We start from the raw sequence: 15,402 nt of genomic DNA, 5'->3' as shown, positions 1-15,402 counted from the left end.
CAAGGAAAAAGCATGTTCTGTCATACTGCCAGGGAAGGTTATAACATATTAAATCGAGATTTGGCAACTCTATCAGCTTGTTGCTTGGGAAGCTGAGAATAGTTTATTAAAGGAATGCCCACATCTAAGAGGCTGGAAGAAAGTGTGCAAGATGAGGTGGTATAACCTCTCTAATATGTCAGAATATTGACCTTCTTATTTGTAGAAGGTCTCCTCTAGCTAGCAGGTTGGCTGTTAAGTGCTCAAAGGCCACAGGAGCAACAGAAACTCAGATCCTGGTATTAAAACTGCTGCTCCTTTAGGCCCCAGCCTGCTATACATGTATGCCACAGTAAACAGTTCTTACCTCTTGATTTTTTTTTTTGTTTGGTCAGTATGTTTGCTGGCTCTATGTTTGCATAGCCTACAGAACTAGTTTTGTAACTCGCCTGGAATAGACAGCGTCACCCTTTTTCAAATGATGATGGCTGGTCCTTTTTGCTCCAGTGTCCCTTCCACCCTCCTGGAGTAATTAAAATTTAGGAATACTATAAGAACGGGCTTTTGGTAGCTAAGAGGATTGCTCTATTCTTTGTGGTGATGTGTTTTCTGTAGATCAAGATCTTGATGCACTTCAAGATATAGCTTTTGCTGCACGCAGGCAGAAGCTGGTGGTAATCTCTTCTGAACTTGTGATCTCGGTAGACCATCTTGGCTAGCAAACAACTTGTGTCTTTCTCTTTACTTGTTACCTTTTTCAAGCAAAATTCACATTTAGCAAAAATAACCTACCTTTTTATAAGTGTCCCAAGGACACCCATTAATGAAATCCTGATTGTATAGATGGAACATACAGCTAACTGCTGATGAGATTCCCATCTCTGGATTCTTTGGTGTCTAAAGCCCAGAGATCCTCTCTTTTTTTGAGTCTCTAAACTATTATTGAGAGTTCTTTATCAGCCTGTCATTGTTTTCTAAAGATCTGAACTTCCCCCATTTAGAATTTAATGAGTAGAAAAAGCTATTCAAATTGTTTTCAAACATGGTATGACATAGTGTGCTGTCTGTGCTAGCAACATGATGGGCATGATGACCTGTGACCAGAAATACAGAAGTATTTGCAGATTCCCTTAGCAGATTACTGTATATGACTCAAAGAAGGATGTAATTGAAATTATATTTCTGCAATTTGGTTTTCTCTTCCTTGGTTTACTCATGATCACAGAAAATTTGATTGCCTCTGTTCTTGTCATGTGGCAGAGCTCAAATGCTGTCTCACAGTCACTCCTAGTGCAATGATCTGATGTTTCTTGTTACACATTTCCCTTAATTTCATAATTACTGAGAACCCTCAGGAAGTTTGAGCAGGAGTTAGCTATCCCAACAATGACAGTACTGGCCTGGCTGAGACACTTTTTAGGCCTTTCTTCTGAAATCTTTCTGTGCAGCATCTGACACGCTTGCCTTAACATGAAAATACAGTGCCTTAGAATGTCAACCAAGTCCTGCACTTGTATCTGTGCAGTGTCCCATCTCCTGGTGGGGGTTCTAGTTGCATGATTTCCTTACGAAAATGTTCAGGAGTTCAAAACTTCCTCATCCACAACAGAAAAAAAATGTACCCAAAGTCACTTGTTAGCAATGAATGAAAACTTTAGCTTATGTATATGTACATCAACTGCATTTTAAAAATGTTTCTGAAATTCTGAGCATCTTCTGAAATGCTGGGCTGTTCAAGGCCCTTTCTCAGAGATTTGTCTATTGGCAGTTTCAGTTCATCACTTCCTAGTATCTTCCCAATATTTATATTTTGTCATGTGACAACAGATAACTATTTTTTTAAAAAGTTCGGCAGAGTTAAACCCCGTACCTATTCTTCCCCTGCCCCACTTCCCAAACATAATCTAAGTATTTTTTTACAAGACTTACTAGACTGTTATTTGAATGAATTCGCAAGCACTCTTGCCATTCTCAATCGTGAGACTTGGCCAGGAAGGAAAAGATGACAGGTACTTAGGATACAGATAGCACTGAGTTCTGGGATCAGTGCCAAACTGTATAAACTCTTCAATGAAAGGTAGGGTAATAGTCTTTCAAGCAGACCCGTTTCTGAAAAAATGTCAAGAGATCCTGTTGAAATGTTAGTTGCCCCTAAAGATCTTTGGAGAGGCCAAGGAGCATTCGCTTACAGGAGGTGGCACCAGGACCTATTGCTGCTATATGCTGCTGTATGGTTTATTTCTGAAGCTTCTCCCTGTGGGCATTGCCTTTGTGGGCATGGTAACTAACCCATGAGTAACTGAATGGCTGGAGGACTCCACTCCTCTCTTAGGAGTTGTGTTTTCTGTAAGTTCTAAAAACCTTGTTGTCAGATATCATGTATGTTTTAACAAAGGTTTCTTTGACAAAGGTGGCAAATGTTTCTCATTGACCTTTTGTCTTATATCCATTAAATTGAATCATTAGACTTAACAGTGACTGACCTTGACTTGAGTAAGAGATAAATGCCAATTTATTGTACTTTAACAAAATAAATGGATAATCAAATAAGTGACATTCTACCTTCTTACAAATGAAAAAGCAAGTGTTTAGATGTTTTCTCTTTTAAATATATGATTCATGATACCATAAATTAAAGACTTTATCTACATATATGACTGGTAGCATTTGTATTCCTTCGGAAAACTTGTCTGTATAGTCTGAACGCTTATCTTTCAAGTCAAATCTATTGCATTGCCTAACTGTAGCACTGTAAATAACATTTGAAATGTTGCACTATTCAAAGTTATTTCTTAAAGGTTGAGGTTAAGAGGTGATATGTTTATTTTTAGTATAAATAATGCATATTACATTGGCCATAATATTAATGAATTATTTTGAGGGTCCAGTATGTAATTTTCAGTCTTTTGTCATTGAACAATAATCCCATCCATACAATTGGGTTTGTGATATCTTCTGACTGTAATGTTGATGTGAGATGTTAAGCATTTTTAGTTCTCAGTGGGTTGCCATTAAAAAGTGTATTGCATTAACTCTGAAGTGAGGAAACTGCAGAGTATCTTGCTATCTGCATGTTGGGCTACATGAATTTTTCAGATCAGGATTTATTATTATTAGTTTGGTATGGTATGTTAGGGGTTTTTGTTTTGTTTTAACTCAAAACACTTCACAGCCATGTAATTAGGTAGTTTGTGCAGCAGAGAGTTGTTGCAATTGATCATAGGGGAGTAGAAATCATTCATTATAAATTGTTTTTATGCAGGCCTTTAGATCAGTTTTTTTAATGTATGTATTATTATAGTTGAAAAGGACTTACCACACCCACTACGCAGTATTTGAAGCCATTTGTAGACCTAAATCCTCTTTTTCCTTGACTTTGTTTCTCAGACCACCAATTCTCCCTAGTCCTTCTCCTTCAAAATCCATTCCAATCCCACAGCCCCTCCGACCAGCAGATGAAGACCATCGGAATCAATTTGGGCAACGCGACCGATCCTCTTCAGCTCCCAATGTTCACATCAATACAATCGAGCCAGTCAATATTGATGTAAGTATTAATGTTTGGATCAGGAATAGTAGATTTGATGCTTCCCTTATGAATATCAGTGCGTTAAATTTATCATGTGTACACACGAGTGCCATGTTTCTAAGCTGATCCTGGTGGTCTGTCAGAATCTTCATAGACCCCACGTGAGACACTTTTGCTATGGAGAGCTATAAGAACGCAAATAATCCGTTCTCCAAAAGCAGAAACTGCCTTTTGACAGACCTGTCCTTTCATTTTCAAATAAACATTCTATCACAAACCACTGTTCTTTTTTTTTTGTCGTTAGTCCCAACGCTTGTGCTGCTGGCTGTACCACAGCGTTAAGAATATGAAAGCCAGTAACCACTCTTGCAAACCATTATATGTTAAGCATATTTTTCTATATGCAAGATAGGGATTTTTAGTATTTGTGATTCAAGTAATATTTCTGGCATTGAAGAAAATTAAATTAATGCAGTAGGCTGAGTTCAGATTTACTGAATGTTCCTTAGGATTTCAAGAGCCCAGTATATATTGTTCTGAGCATTCTTTTGGAGTGTTCAGAAACTGCTACACTTAACTTGTTTTCCACATCTTTGAAATTTCAGGATGCTGAATTGTAAGTAATAATAATGGTTGATATTAGGTATAAAGCCAGCTAGGACCTTTCAAAATGTTGGTCACAACCTCTTTGTGATTTTGCTAACGTATACAGCTTGTATTTTACCCTTACGTCTACTCTCTAGAAATTAGTCATTTGTCAGGTGAGCAGTCTTGAAGTTTGCCTGGACAGTGAGGCACAAAATCTGTTTTGCATGTGAGCTGAGTGAAAGGTGAAATGTTAGTTGAATATTAAGAGTGTGGCCGTGTAGACATTTGCATATGGTATATGGCAGTGGCACAGCTGAGAGGCAGGACCAGTGCTTTTGGCAGCAGTGCAGGTGTATAAAGGAATAAAATAATTGTGTAAACAAACAAAAAAAAAGCTTGACGATGAAACACTAGAATTTTCTAATTTTCTTCTGATTAGAAAATCGTTAGTGTAGTTTGCTTTTAGTCTAGATATTTTGTAAAAGATACTTTCATTTCACAGTGGATTGCAAGTGAAGGAAACCTTTTGCAGTTAGTCATTTCTGAGAAGAACAGAGTGCGCCTCGCTATGCAAATGAGGTGCTTTGTTACAAGAAAAAATGAAGCAGAACTCATTTGACAGATATACCTCAGTACAGGAAATTGGTGTCCCAGCTTCTGATATGACAGTTCAAATAATTTATGCCACAAACACTAGCTAGAACGTTTGGTTCGATATTTCTTTATGCATTTTGGCCAACTGAGTGTTTAAATCAATATTTTCATGTCAGCATCTATTTTGGGTGGTGTACATTTCACTTTACTACTGAGAGATGCTGTTTTAAAGCAACTAATTTTGAGAAGTTTAGTAGTTGTTATAAATAGTTCTTTGGAGTCACTGCTATTACTAAGCCAGGGTAGGAAACAACTTTTATTTCATGGACAGCATATGATGTTATAGATTCTCAGTTTGATCAATCTCAATTGATTCTGGAACGTAAATGATAATACCTAAATTAAACACTTTTTTTTTTAATTTATAGGACTTGATTAGAGACCAGGGTTTACGAGGAGAGGGAGGTAAGTAGTGTTTAAACTAGCTACTGTGCTATATTTAATTACACAACCGCTCTGTCCCTTCCCTTTGTTCTACTTCCTTCTACAAAACACAGGCACAAAGGAAAATATGACTAGAACAAAAAATGAATTTGCATTTGCTTGTCCATGAACTTAATATTTGTCTGACAAAGGTTTGAGTCATTTGCCAGTCATTCTGGGAGTGGGGGAGACGGAAGGAGAAAAAGTTTTGAAGTGGTATCTAGTTTTTTAGTTTTAAAATAAATTATCTTGCACCATCACTTTTTTGTTCGCACACACACACACACTCTCATTCACTCACATGGCTGTACACAGATATGCTACAACTTCCCAACTCCCTATCAAAGATTTTTATGCCTGTTGTTACCTTTCCACCCATGGAAACAACGGGGGTTTTCATTGAAAAACCATCAACATGGTAGATGGACCTTCCATATGAACTGCTGCATCCTAAAGCAGCATAAAATACTCCGGTTCTTCTCCCCCTCTACCCCTGCTGAAGATGCTGCTTTGCTGTACTGCATGCCTGTGCTACTCTTGGAACCAGGTTGTTAGGACTTTACGCTAAAGCCAGGTCTTTTTATGTACCCTTCAGTAACACACAGCCCTAATTCACAGTTAAGTCAGAACTAGTGCCAGAAGACTTATTTTTTCATCACATGTTATGCACGGGCCTGTTAAGTCACTCCTCCCACTAGCTGTCAAGGTCCTGAGAGAACTTCTTATGTGCTGTATTTACTCCTACGAATATAATAGTAATAATATAGAAATAAAGAAATAGTAAGTAGGGCAGGCATATGACAGTTTTTCCAACTCCAAATCATTAACACAGTCGTCTCCTACTAATTATAACTTACTTCAGCCATAAGTAAAGTCTGATTTACCTTAGTGCACTCTATCCTGATCTCTAAGGTTTTGTGCTGTGGGCTATCACTGACTTTGTTTCTCCCTTCCAAATCTGGTAGTTGGTAGGATGGTACCTACCTACTGCGTTGTGTTTGATGGAGCTGTTTTTTCTTATGCCAGCAATAGAACACTTTTTAAAAAGAAATTTCCTTTAATTCTGCAAGCCTACTAATTTAAAGTTGCCAGTTTTAGCTATTTTTGTATGTGTTGATAGGTGTGGCTCTCCACAGTTTTGCCCATTTTGTCCAGCATTTAAATGTTGTGCTATCATGTTGATTTTAACTTTTGATCATAAACTGTCTGCTTGGCATCTGAGAACAATTGGCTATTCCCAGTCCTGAAACAGTGTTATTAGTAATTTACTTTTTTTTTTTCCTTCAAAGTACAGAAGCAATCTATGAATAGGAGTCAAAGCATCCTAGTTATTTCCCATGACTTCTTTCATTTCTTCTATGTGTCTGTCTTTCTGTCTCTGCCTGCCCGTCTCTTTCTCTCTAACAGCCCCTTTGAACCAGCTGATGCGCTGTCTTCGGAAATACCAATCCCGGACTCCCAGTCCCCTCCTTCATTCTGTCCCCAGTGAAATAGTGTTTGATTTTGAGCCTGGCCCAGTGTTCAGAGGTAGTTGGGCTCTTCTTTCTTGTTTTCACCCAAACAAAATAAGTAAAACCACAGATGCTGTTTGTGCCTCACCCTCACACCGTGTGTATGTAAGTGTGTGAGTTTATCAAAACACCTCTGTTTTTTGCTTGGCCTGGCTGGAATGCTTTGAATGTGCTTTTCACACATACTCACTTTCACCTTTACACGCTTGAAAATGACTATAAATAAAGTCTGACTTAAATCTTCAAAAGCAAGGAATTTCATAGTTGAGGTTTTTATGTGGACCTTAACATATTTTTTCTAAACAAAGGTCCTTGGAATGCATTGCAGTGACTTTAAAGACAAAGTGATGTCCTTAACTCAGAATTTCCTTGACTGTTCAGTTTAAGTCAGTTCAGTGCTTTAACAGTTTTCTATATTTAATATTCTTTATTTTGAAAAGTAATCTAGGAAATCAAATGTGAATTACAAACATTTCCATTGATATCTTGTTAGGTCTCAAGCTTTTCAAGTAATGTGTCATGTCAACTTTCAACAAATACTTCATTTTGAAAATGTGCTATTGATGCCACATTGGGGCCCTAGATGGTTTAGACCATGTAGTTTTCATTTAGTTAGTAAATCTCCAGTGAAACAGTATTTGTTTGTGTCCTGTACCGTGTAAAATAAGACTGTTCCATTTCCACATCATTGACTCTGGGGGTAATTCAGGCCTAAAGCTGTCAATGGATCTGTTGTATTGCACAAAATCCCAAAAAAACTCTGTGGGATTTCATATGCTGGAGAAACCAACTATTGAGTAATAGCATGAAATGTAGATATTTGTGTCTATACATATACATGTTGAAATGGGTAGTTCAGTGCATGTAGTGTGGTTTTCAAATGCTACCATCTTGGCTGTTTCAAAGACTTTTGTTTCAGAATATATCAAGAGCAGTTCACCTTATAAACTTGTAAAGTTCTTCCAGAAGTCTTTTTTAAGAAGACAGGTGTTCCCAACAAGCAAACTGGCTACAGAATGGAATACGTTACGTACAGCTTTAGAGTCCAAGCTAATGACTTAAGTCCAACATTATCTGAAGTATTCTACTCTAATAACTTGGAAAACAGGCCATCTGGTATTATTATGAACAGATTAACTATAATGTTCTACCATGTGCTGTAAGCGTTTTTGGTGAAGGGTGAATATTGTGCTAGTGTTTCTATATCGTGGTATTAAAATTTAAGTAGGAGACTTTAGTTACCTCTAAAGAAAACGCATCCTAGTAGAGCTTTGCTATTCTAGAGAAAGTCTGTAACCCAGTAAACTTTTGGAAAATTGCTCATGTTCTGGGAACATCATACATTTAATTCCATATATGTGTGATTTCAGACAAATAATACAATAAATATATGACAGTATAGTGACTGTAACATGAATATGACCGAAAGTCCATCCTTCAGGTCACTGGCTTCCGGCTGCTTGTAAATGTAGGCAGGATCCCAAATATGCATCATTATTGTTGCTTTAGCATGTGGGACAAAGTTTATGGATGCTCTGTCCCATTTTTGATGTGTTGGTATGTCATTATTTTGTGCTTCCACTTCTAAATGTATGGATTTTAGCTCAATGAGGACAGGCAGTGATGGATATATTTAGCCTGATAAATTAGCACGCACTGAGTGACTGAATTCCAGCAACAGTTTTAAAAGTCACAAAGTCAATTTTTGAACTCAAGTTGGCATTAGGAGACACTGTTTTGGTAAGAAGGGGGCTTCTGAAGGAATATGAGGAAAAGTATTGTCTTCTACCACTTCCCAGAGCACTGATGTGACAGAAAGCATTGGAATGTTGGAGGTCTGGTACAATGGCATACATTGTTCAGCAGAGCAGCATGAATTTAATTAACAGTTGACCCTATTTTATGTCCTTTGCATTGGGAGGGTCAGCATAACCTTGTTATGAATAATTATGGTGTATTTTAAAAAGCAGTGTCTAGTTGAAGTGCTCTATTTGTAAAGAGCCATTGGGACTCTGAAACACAGCTCTGTTAGTGATATTTTCCTGCATAGATTTGTTTAGATAACATATAGGCTACAGATATACTGTTCTTTTTGTATTTAATAGATTATGCTTCAAATAGCTAACTAAAGTATTTGTTCTTTTTTAATCCGAAAAAGTTTATTATAAAAAAATTTTAAAATTTTTATTATAAAAATTAAAAAAAATATTATAAAAATATTACAGTCTAATATTTTCATTTAAATAAGAGCTCTCTGCTAACAGATAGCTTTAAAACAGCCAAATGGTTTTCAGGTGGTACTTGGAGACTCAACTAGAAAACATATCAGTTTTTTGCATTTAGTCTATTTTGATTCCAAAGTACAGTATTTCAGCTATTTGTTGGGTCCCTAAAAGGTTAGCTACAAGAAATCTGAGAGCTGCTAACTAAAATGCTACTACTTTTTCTTCTCAAAGAAACTGGTGGAATTCATGAACAAGAGACTGGGGACTATCTGGTATACAGGGATGTTTGCTATAGACTTGTCTCTACCTGAAATCTGAGACTTGAGCACTAATCTAATGTTAGGACAATATTCCTATTATAAGTTTATTCCCTCTTAACATTTACATTGATGTTTGGAGATACTGCATCTTAAACACAATTTTTGCACCTAATATCGATACATTCTTATAAGCTGGCTTCTTATAGATAAAATTATCCTGTTTCTGAAATTTAGGTTCAACTGCAGGTTTGTCTGCAACACCTCCCGCCTCTTTGCCTGGGTCACTCACCAATGTGAAAGCATTACAGAAATCGCCAGGACCCCAACGGGAAAGGAAGTCATCCTCATCCTCAGAAGACAGAAATAGAATGGTAAGGGAAAGATCAGCTATTTTCATTCGTAGTATGGTATATTCATAGTATAGAAATATTACACAACCATGTTCCTCTCACTTTTTTTTCATCCAAGCCTTCTGAATTATTTTGAAGATGAGTATGGTAATGATCAAGGACTTTAAACCAATAAATAATGGAATATTGAAATTGTGGAACTGATATATAAACCATTTAAGTAATTGACTGTACTCACTTTTACTCCATTGCACCCAAATGTCTTGGTGTGCTTCATATTACAATGACAATTTCCCTTCAAATAACAGCTTAACTTTTCCCACTGTGATTCATGAACTTTGAAAGTTCTCTAGTGATTCTCAAATGTAACAATACCTAAAAACATCTGCATTTTTTTTTAATTAACAATTTAGCATTATCATTGAGTAAGAATTGAAAAATAAATGAGACTTTCTTTTTGGTAAGAGTTTCTTAATATTTACTGGTTTTAACACTGCCAGAAACCTGTGGCAAATATTTCACGCCAGGAAATAATTTAGTATACCTGTGTGCTGAGGTTTTGTGTATGGCTGGCTTGAAAAGTCAAATGCAATATCTGAAAAAGAAAGTTATCTTAGGACTTGAACAATATGAAATGCTGATACCAAATCTTTAACAAAGGAGCTGTTTTCACAGACATTAATGCACTTGCTTTCTTCCTTTTTATTGTTTATGCATATATATAAAGAAAACCCTTGGTCGACGGGATTCAAGTGATGATTGGGAGATACCAGATGGACAGATCACAGTGGGACAAAGGATAGGATCTGGATCATTTGGAACAGTCTACAAAGGAAAGTGGCATGGTATGTGGCCATCAGGGCAAAGTTATTCTAAGCAAGTAATATTGCCTGCTGGGGGTCACCCAGCTGGAAAGCAGCTTCGCAGAAAAGTGCCTGGGGATTCTTGGATACCAAGTTGAACATGAGCCAGCAGTGTGCCCATGCCACAAAGGCAGCTAATGATATCCTTGGCTGCATGAGGCAAAGCATTGCCAGCAAGTCGAGCGAGGTGATCCTTCCGCTTGACACTGGTGAGGCTGCTCCTGGAGTGCTGGGTCCAGTTTTGGGCTCCTCACTACAAGAGAGACGTGCACATACTGGGGAGAGTCCATTGAAGGGCCATAAAGATGATTTTTAAATTAATAAGTAGTGTGCTAAATAGGTAATGTTAGAACTTCAAACTGTTTAGAAACTCAACTCTTGCATGTTCTTCTGAATTAAGTAATTATTAGGGTAAAGATGAAACGCAGTTACTAGCAAGGCTGAAGTATCCACCTTGAAGAATGAGGATTTCAAATGTGTATTTGGAAAGCTTTGACTTGACTAGGATTTCTCGGAGTAATATAAGAATAGTGTTTGTACATTTTACAGAATATTCACTTATTTTAATATTGTAGTGGTTTATTTCACAAAAGCTAGAAAATAGGGTATCTCAATATTTCTGATGCTCTATATAGCATTTTCTCAATATAGGAATATGTATCAATGGCACTTACTAAAAATTGCTATTTTAAAGGTGATGTGGCAGTGAAAATGTTGAATGTTACAGCACCCACACCTCAACAGTTACAGGCTTTCAAAAATGAAGTAGGAGTGCTCAGGTAAGAATATTTTTAATGGCATAAAATAATATGTGTAGATTTATGCTACATTAATCATTGAATTTTAGATTTCCATTAGAACACATCGGTCTTATTCCTCCATGAGGATGCTTTGGGCAGAAAATATAACTTGCCATTTTAAAATATTTCTTTGTATCCACTGCTAGTTCTTCCTTTCCCTGTATGTGTCTGTACACCTATGCTGTGGATATATATATGTCCAAACACTCAAGACAGCACTGGTTTTTGCTATTGTACTACCCCCAGGGCACAGTCAAGCCTAAGTGTGAACTGTAGGCCTTTCTTTCCCCTCATCCACGTTTTGAGATTGAAAGAGAGCTTGACTAATTGTTAGTTTTGAGCTACAGCACTGCCCATATTATCCGTTGTTTAATAGTTTCTGTTCAGTAGCATTGACTTCTCTTTGAGGTTTTTTTTAAACGTATTTCTCATAAAGTCACTTCTTGATTTCCTTTTCTCATGTCTACTGCTTGTACTTTCTCAGAGGAAGTACTTGTCTTGGGTTCAGTTCTTAAAAGAAGATCCATCAACATGATACAATAGAATATTTATTGGGGAAGACCATTAGCATCCAAGTACAATCTTGAGCAGTCTCCAAGCATAATTCTGTTTTAAGAAACAAAATAGAAATAAGGTTTTTGCCTCTGGAAAACTGATGTGTTGAGCTGGGCGGCAGTGCTGGAGGAGCATCCCCAATAAGCTACACGGTGAAAAGGGGATGGTCAACCTTTTTCCCAGGAAATGTTAGTTCTGAAAACTCTGAAGCCCATAGTTGTGGAAATAGAGGCTTTCTGGGGTATGCTACTTTGGATATCTCTGCATATTTTTGACATACCTGCTCAGGAGAACTTAATGAAATCAAAAATCTTATATTTCATACCTAGCCCAGGTTTCTGCTGGCAGTCCGATAGCTGGAGTCCAGCCTTTCTCTGTTGTTGATTGTTTCAGCACTTACAGTAAATAGTCAGTTGTCCTATCCTTTGACCCAGACAAGCCAGATTTACCTGAAGTTGTGCCTTTTCCATTATGCTTCATCATTACTTTCTTAGCTTTGAGGTAGAATTTGCAAGAAACTGCTTATTTTTTTGTTCACTCAGCAGTTATTCTCAGCATCACTTGACAAATCCTTGAACCTGAAGAAGGCACAGTCACGTAGTGTAGAACTGTCCTAGTCTGCATTGCTGAGAGGACAAAGGGGTTCACAGTCTAGGCTCCCATGTTAGTTTTTTAATATAAGAAAACATAAAGAGCTCTGGCATCTTCAGCAGCAGCATAGATTTAAGAAGCTACCACAGGTTTTAAGCTTGGTCTGTCAAGTTTCATCAACAGTGAGCTGACTGCCTTCGGTACCGAGCTGTATTGGAAGAAGATTGCCTTTGTTTTTCCTCAGCCCCTGGGAAAACTAGGAAATACTCCAGAATTCTTAGGTGCCTCATCTTTGTAATATCTCATTGGTACGTTTGGAGGTATCTAGTTCTTCATGTCCATTTGATGACAATAAGAATGTGATTGACTTTTCCTGGAGCGTGAGGAGAATCTTTCAGATTTCACAGTGTGTCAGTAGATTCTTTCAGGCCTTGAATCTACTGGGATATCTACGGAGATAATCCTTTCTGCATTGTTCATTGTGAAGTTTTTCTGTCTGGACTTGCTCCATCTTTGAAATAGGTTTGATTTAATTTGGCCAAATCTCTGTGGTGAACTCCAGTCTCTCCCAGCGCTGTTTGGAAACAAGTTCATATCATAACCTTACTGAGGTACAGTTTTCATACTTGTTTCCATCCTTTCTTGTACGCTGGCTCAATAGAGAGTACAAAATTCTTGTCAAATAAAGCACTAAGAAAAACTGAAGCCTTGTCAAGGAAGTGTGTTGATGGTTTCTGAATGAAACGGTTGTCCTTCCTGGAAGCTCCTGAGACTGGAATTTCATTTTGGATGTTCTTCTCCTTATGGGCAGCAACATCTCATAGCTGGACTGGGGTTACACAAAAGCAGACCTGCCCACAAACTGTCGCTGTCCCATGGGGACCTAGTGGTAACAGCATCTTCTGAGCAGTACTGTGCTGGGTTGCCTGCAAAAGGAAGAGGAAGCGGTGCTTACCCTAGAATAGCTATTCCATGTCATTATAAGAAAGGCTAACTGCTGGAATAATTCATTAAACTGAATCTAGCAAGAGGTTATGTTATGTTAGTAAAAGTTGAGATTCTGTTTGGAAATACATATTTAGACTGTGATAGATCTGCTTGGGTTTTTCCTGATTTCCTGATCCACCTGATTTCCTCCTGATTTTTTTTTCAACAGGAAAACACGACATGTGAATATCTTGCTTTTCATGGGTTATTCAACAAAACCCCAGTTGGCTATTGTTACACAATGGTGTGAGGGGTCCAGCTTATATCACCATCTACACATCATTGAGACCAAATTTGAAATGATCAAACTAATCGATATTGCACGACAGACTGCACAAGGCATGGAGTAAGTGTGGTATCACTGGTTTGCAAATGAGCGTTGGGGCAATGTTTACTTAACCCCTTCACACTCTGACTGACATTGGCAAATAAGGCCAGCTATCTGCTCACCTTGCCAAGCCCAGGGTCCTGTATTGATAATCAAAGCATTTGGTGAAGTGTTTATTATTTTGATTAGTAAAACAGACTTCATGTTATTTTTTTGGAACGTAGGGAAATACAAATCATCAAGGAAATATAGTCTTAGATAATAGATTAAAGATAATTACAGTGTAGTTAAACTTTGAATCTTGTGAGCAAAGACTTCTGTTCCAGGCTTTACAATCTTCACAGTGCAGATAGTCTTATGGTAGGAGGTAAAACATAGTTTAAAAAGAAACACCCTGTGAACGAAAGGACAGAATCCTGTAAGATAATGCAGAAGGCAGGCACCCCTGTTAGCAAAAATAAATTTTTTTTTTTCTCCTTTTCTTATAAGTATTGTAGCTCTCTAAATAATAGATTTCAGCATTTGAAGAAAACATACCTATTTTGTTCTAAGGACTGTAAGTAATCCTTACTCCCATAGAGGGCAATTGAGCGAGTTAGAATTCACAAAACTAGCCCAATGTTGTGCATCAAAATCGGAACACTGATGTAAGATCAGATAAATTGCCCTCCAGCTGGAAAACCACTATGATGATTGCAGTTAATTGTACCATTTTCCTACTAAGTATTCTATTACATTTTCAGTCAAGAGGTGGGGAGGTGTTTGCAGCAACCAGCCTCAGCCTTCTGTTAGCCTGCTCATCTCCCCAGGCTCCCTCTGTAGGTAGTGGAGATGCAGAAGCTGTTTTATGAGCGTGATTCAATGCAGAGACATAAATTGGGGCTTTTCCAGCAGGTTTGTGCCAATCTCATTGACTAAACAAAGAGCCATGGGAGACTAGCTGCCTAATTTAGGCTGTATCTGCTGTGGGGCAGGTACTCTCCTCTGTGTTCCCTGCAATCTGTTTATCCAGTCTGCAGTCGGGATCTTTTTTCCAGTCCCATACTGAAAAGCAGTCAGCGTAGTTGAGTACACACTGAGACTGGGAAGCACATTTAGCTCCCACAATTTAGAAACACCTTACCTAAAGCTGTGACTAGCCCACAAAGCGTCTTGACAGTCACCATTAAGGCTGGGAGGCAGAACCTTCAGCACTGAATGGCATGTCAAAAACTACTGAAGTTCCTTTATTTTTATTCTGAATATTGAGTTAGAACTGAAAAGCAGAAGTTGGTGCATAATTGTTATTTCGTTCTTCAGTAGCATCAGGTTTGAGCTGGAAATCTAAGCTTTATTTTATTTTTGTTTTTTTCCTGTCACTGTTGCAAGAACTGTCATGGGTAACTGAAGTTTTACCACCTTGATAAATATGTTCAGTTTGAATATCTACAGAATTTGTGTTTCAGTAATACAGTGAATTTTGAGTTGTTGATTAGTGAAATATCATTTAACCCACCTAATCTATGATGTTCCTTTTCAGTTATTTGCATGCCAAGTCAATCATCCACAGAGACCTCAAGAGTAATAGTATCCTTTTCCAGAGATGTGACTGTGGAACGTGACAGCATTCCTCCGGTTTTTTTCCTGCCAGAAATGAACTTAACTGATGTGAAAAGCTGTTCACTTGTAAATATTTGCTGAGTTGAAATTTCATTGAGAAGGGGTAACATCACTAGTAGCAAAGTAAGGAATACTTATTATGTCTGTTGATGTGATTACA

The 15,402-nt window shown here is 37.6% G+C and overlaps 1 protein-coding gene across 1 annotated transcript in view; it reads left to right on the top strand.

Annotated features, from left to right (window-relative positions):
* The window catches only part of BRAF (B-Raf proto-oncogene, serine/threonine kinase), an 86,150-nt gene that overhangs the window by 53,031 nt on the left and 17,717 nt on the right, over window positions 1-15,402 (top strand). Inside the window, exons 8-14 of the mRNA XM_072872061.1 lie at window positions 3,367-3,526; window positions 5,119-5,155; window positions 9,404-9,540; window positions 10,247-10,364; window positions 11,077-11,161; window positions 13,485-13,661; window positions 15,163-15,209. Of these exons, the coding sequence (XP_072728162.1) occupies window positions 3,367-3,526; window positions 5,119-5,155; window positions 9,404-9,540; window positions 10,247-10,364; window positions 11,077-11,161; window positions 13,485-13,661; window positions 15,163-15,209 (761 nt within the window). The remainder of the gene's footprint in view (window positions 1-3,366; window positions 3,527-5,118; window positions 5,156-9,403; window positions 9,541-10,246; window positions 10,365-11,076; window positions 11,162-13,484; window positions 13,662-15,162; window positions 15,210-15,402) is intronic.

This window comes from Ciconia boyciana, chromosome 1, assembly GCF_034638445.1.
Source record: "Ciconia boyciana chromosome 1, ASM3463844v1, whole genome shotgun sequence".
Taxonomy (NCBI): Eukaryota; Metazoa; Chordata; class Aves; order Ciconiiformes; family Ciconiidae; genus Ciconia; species Ciconia boyciana.
This window is presented reverse-complemented; position numbering and strand designations above follow the sequence as displayed.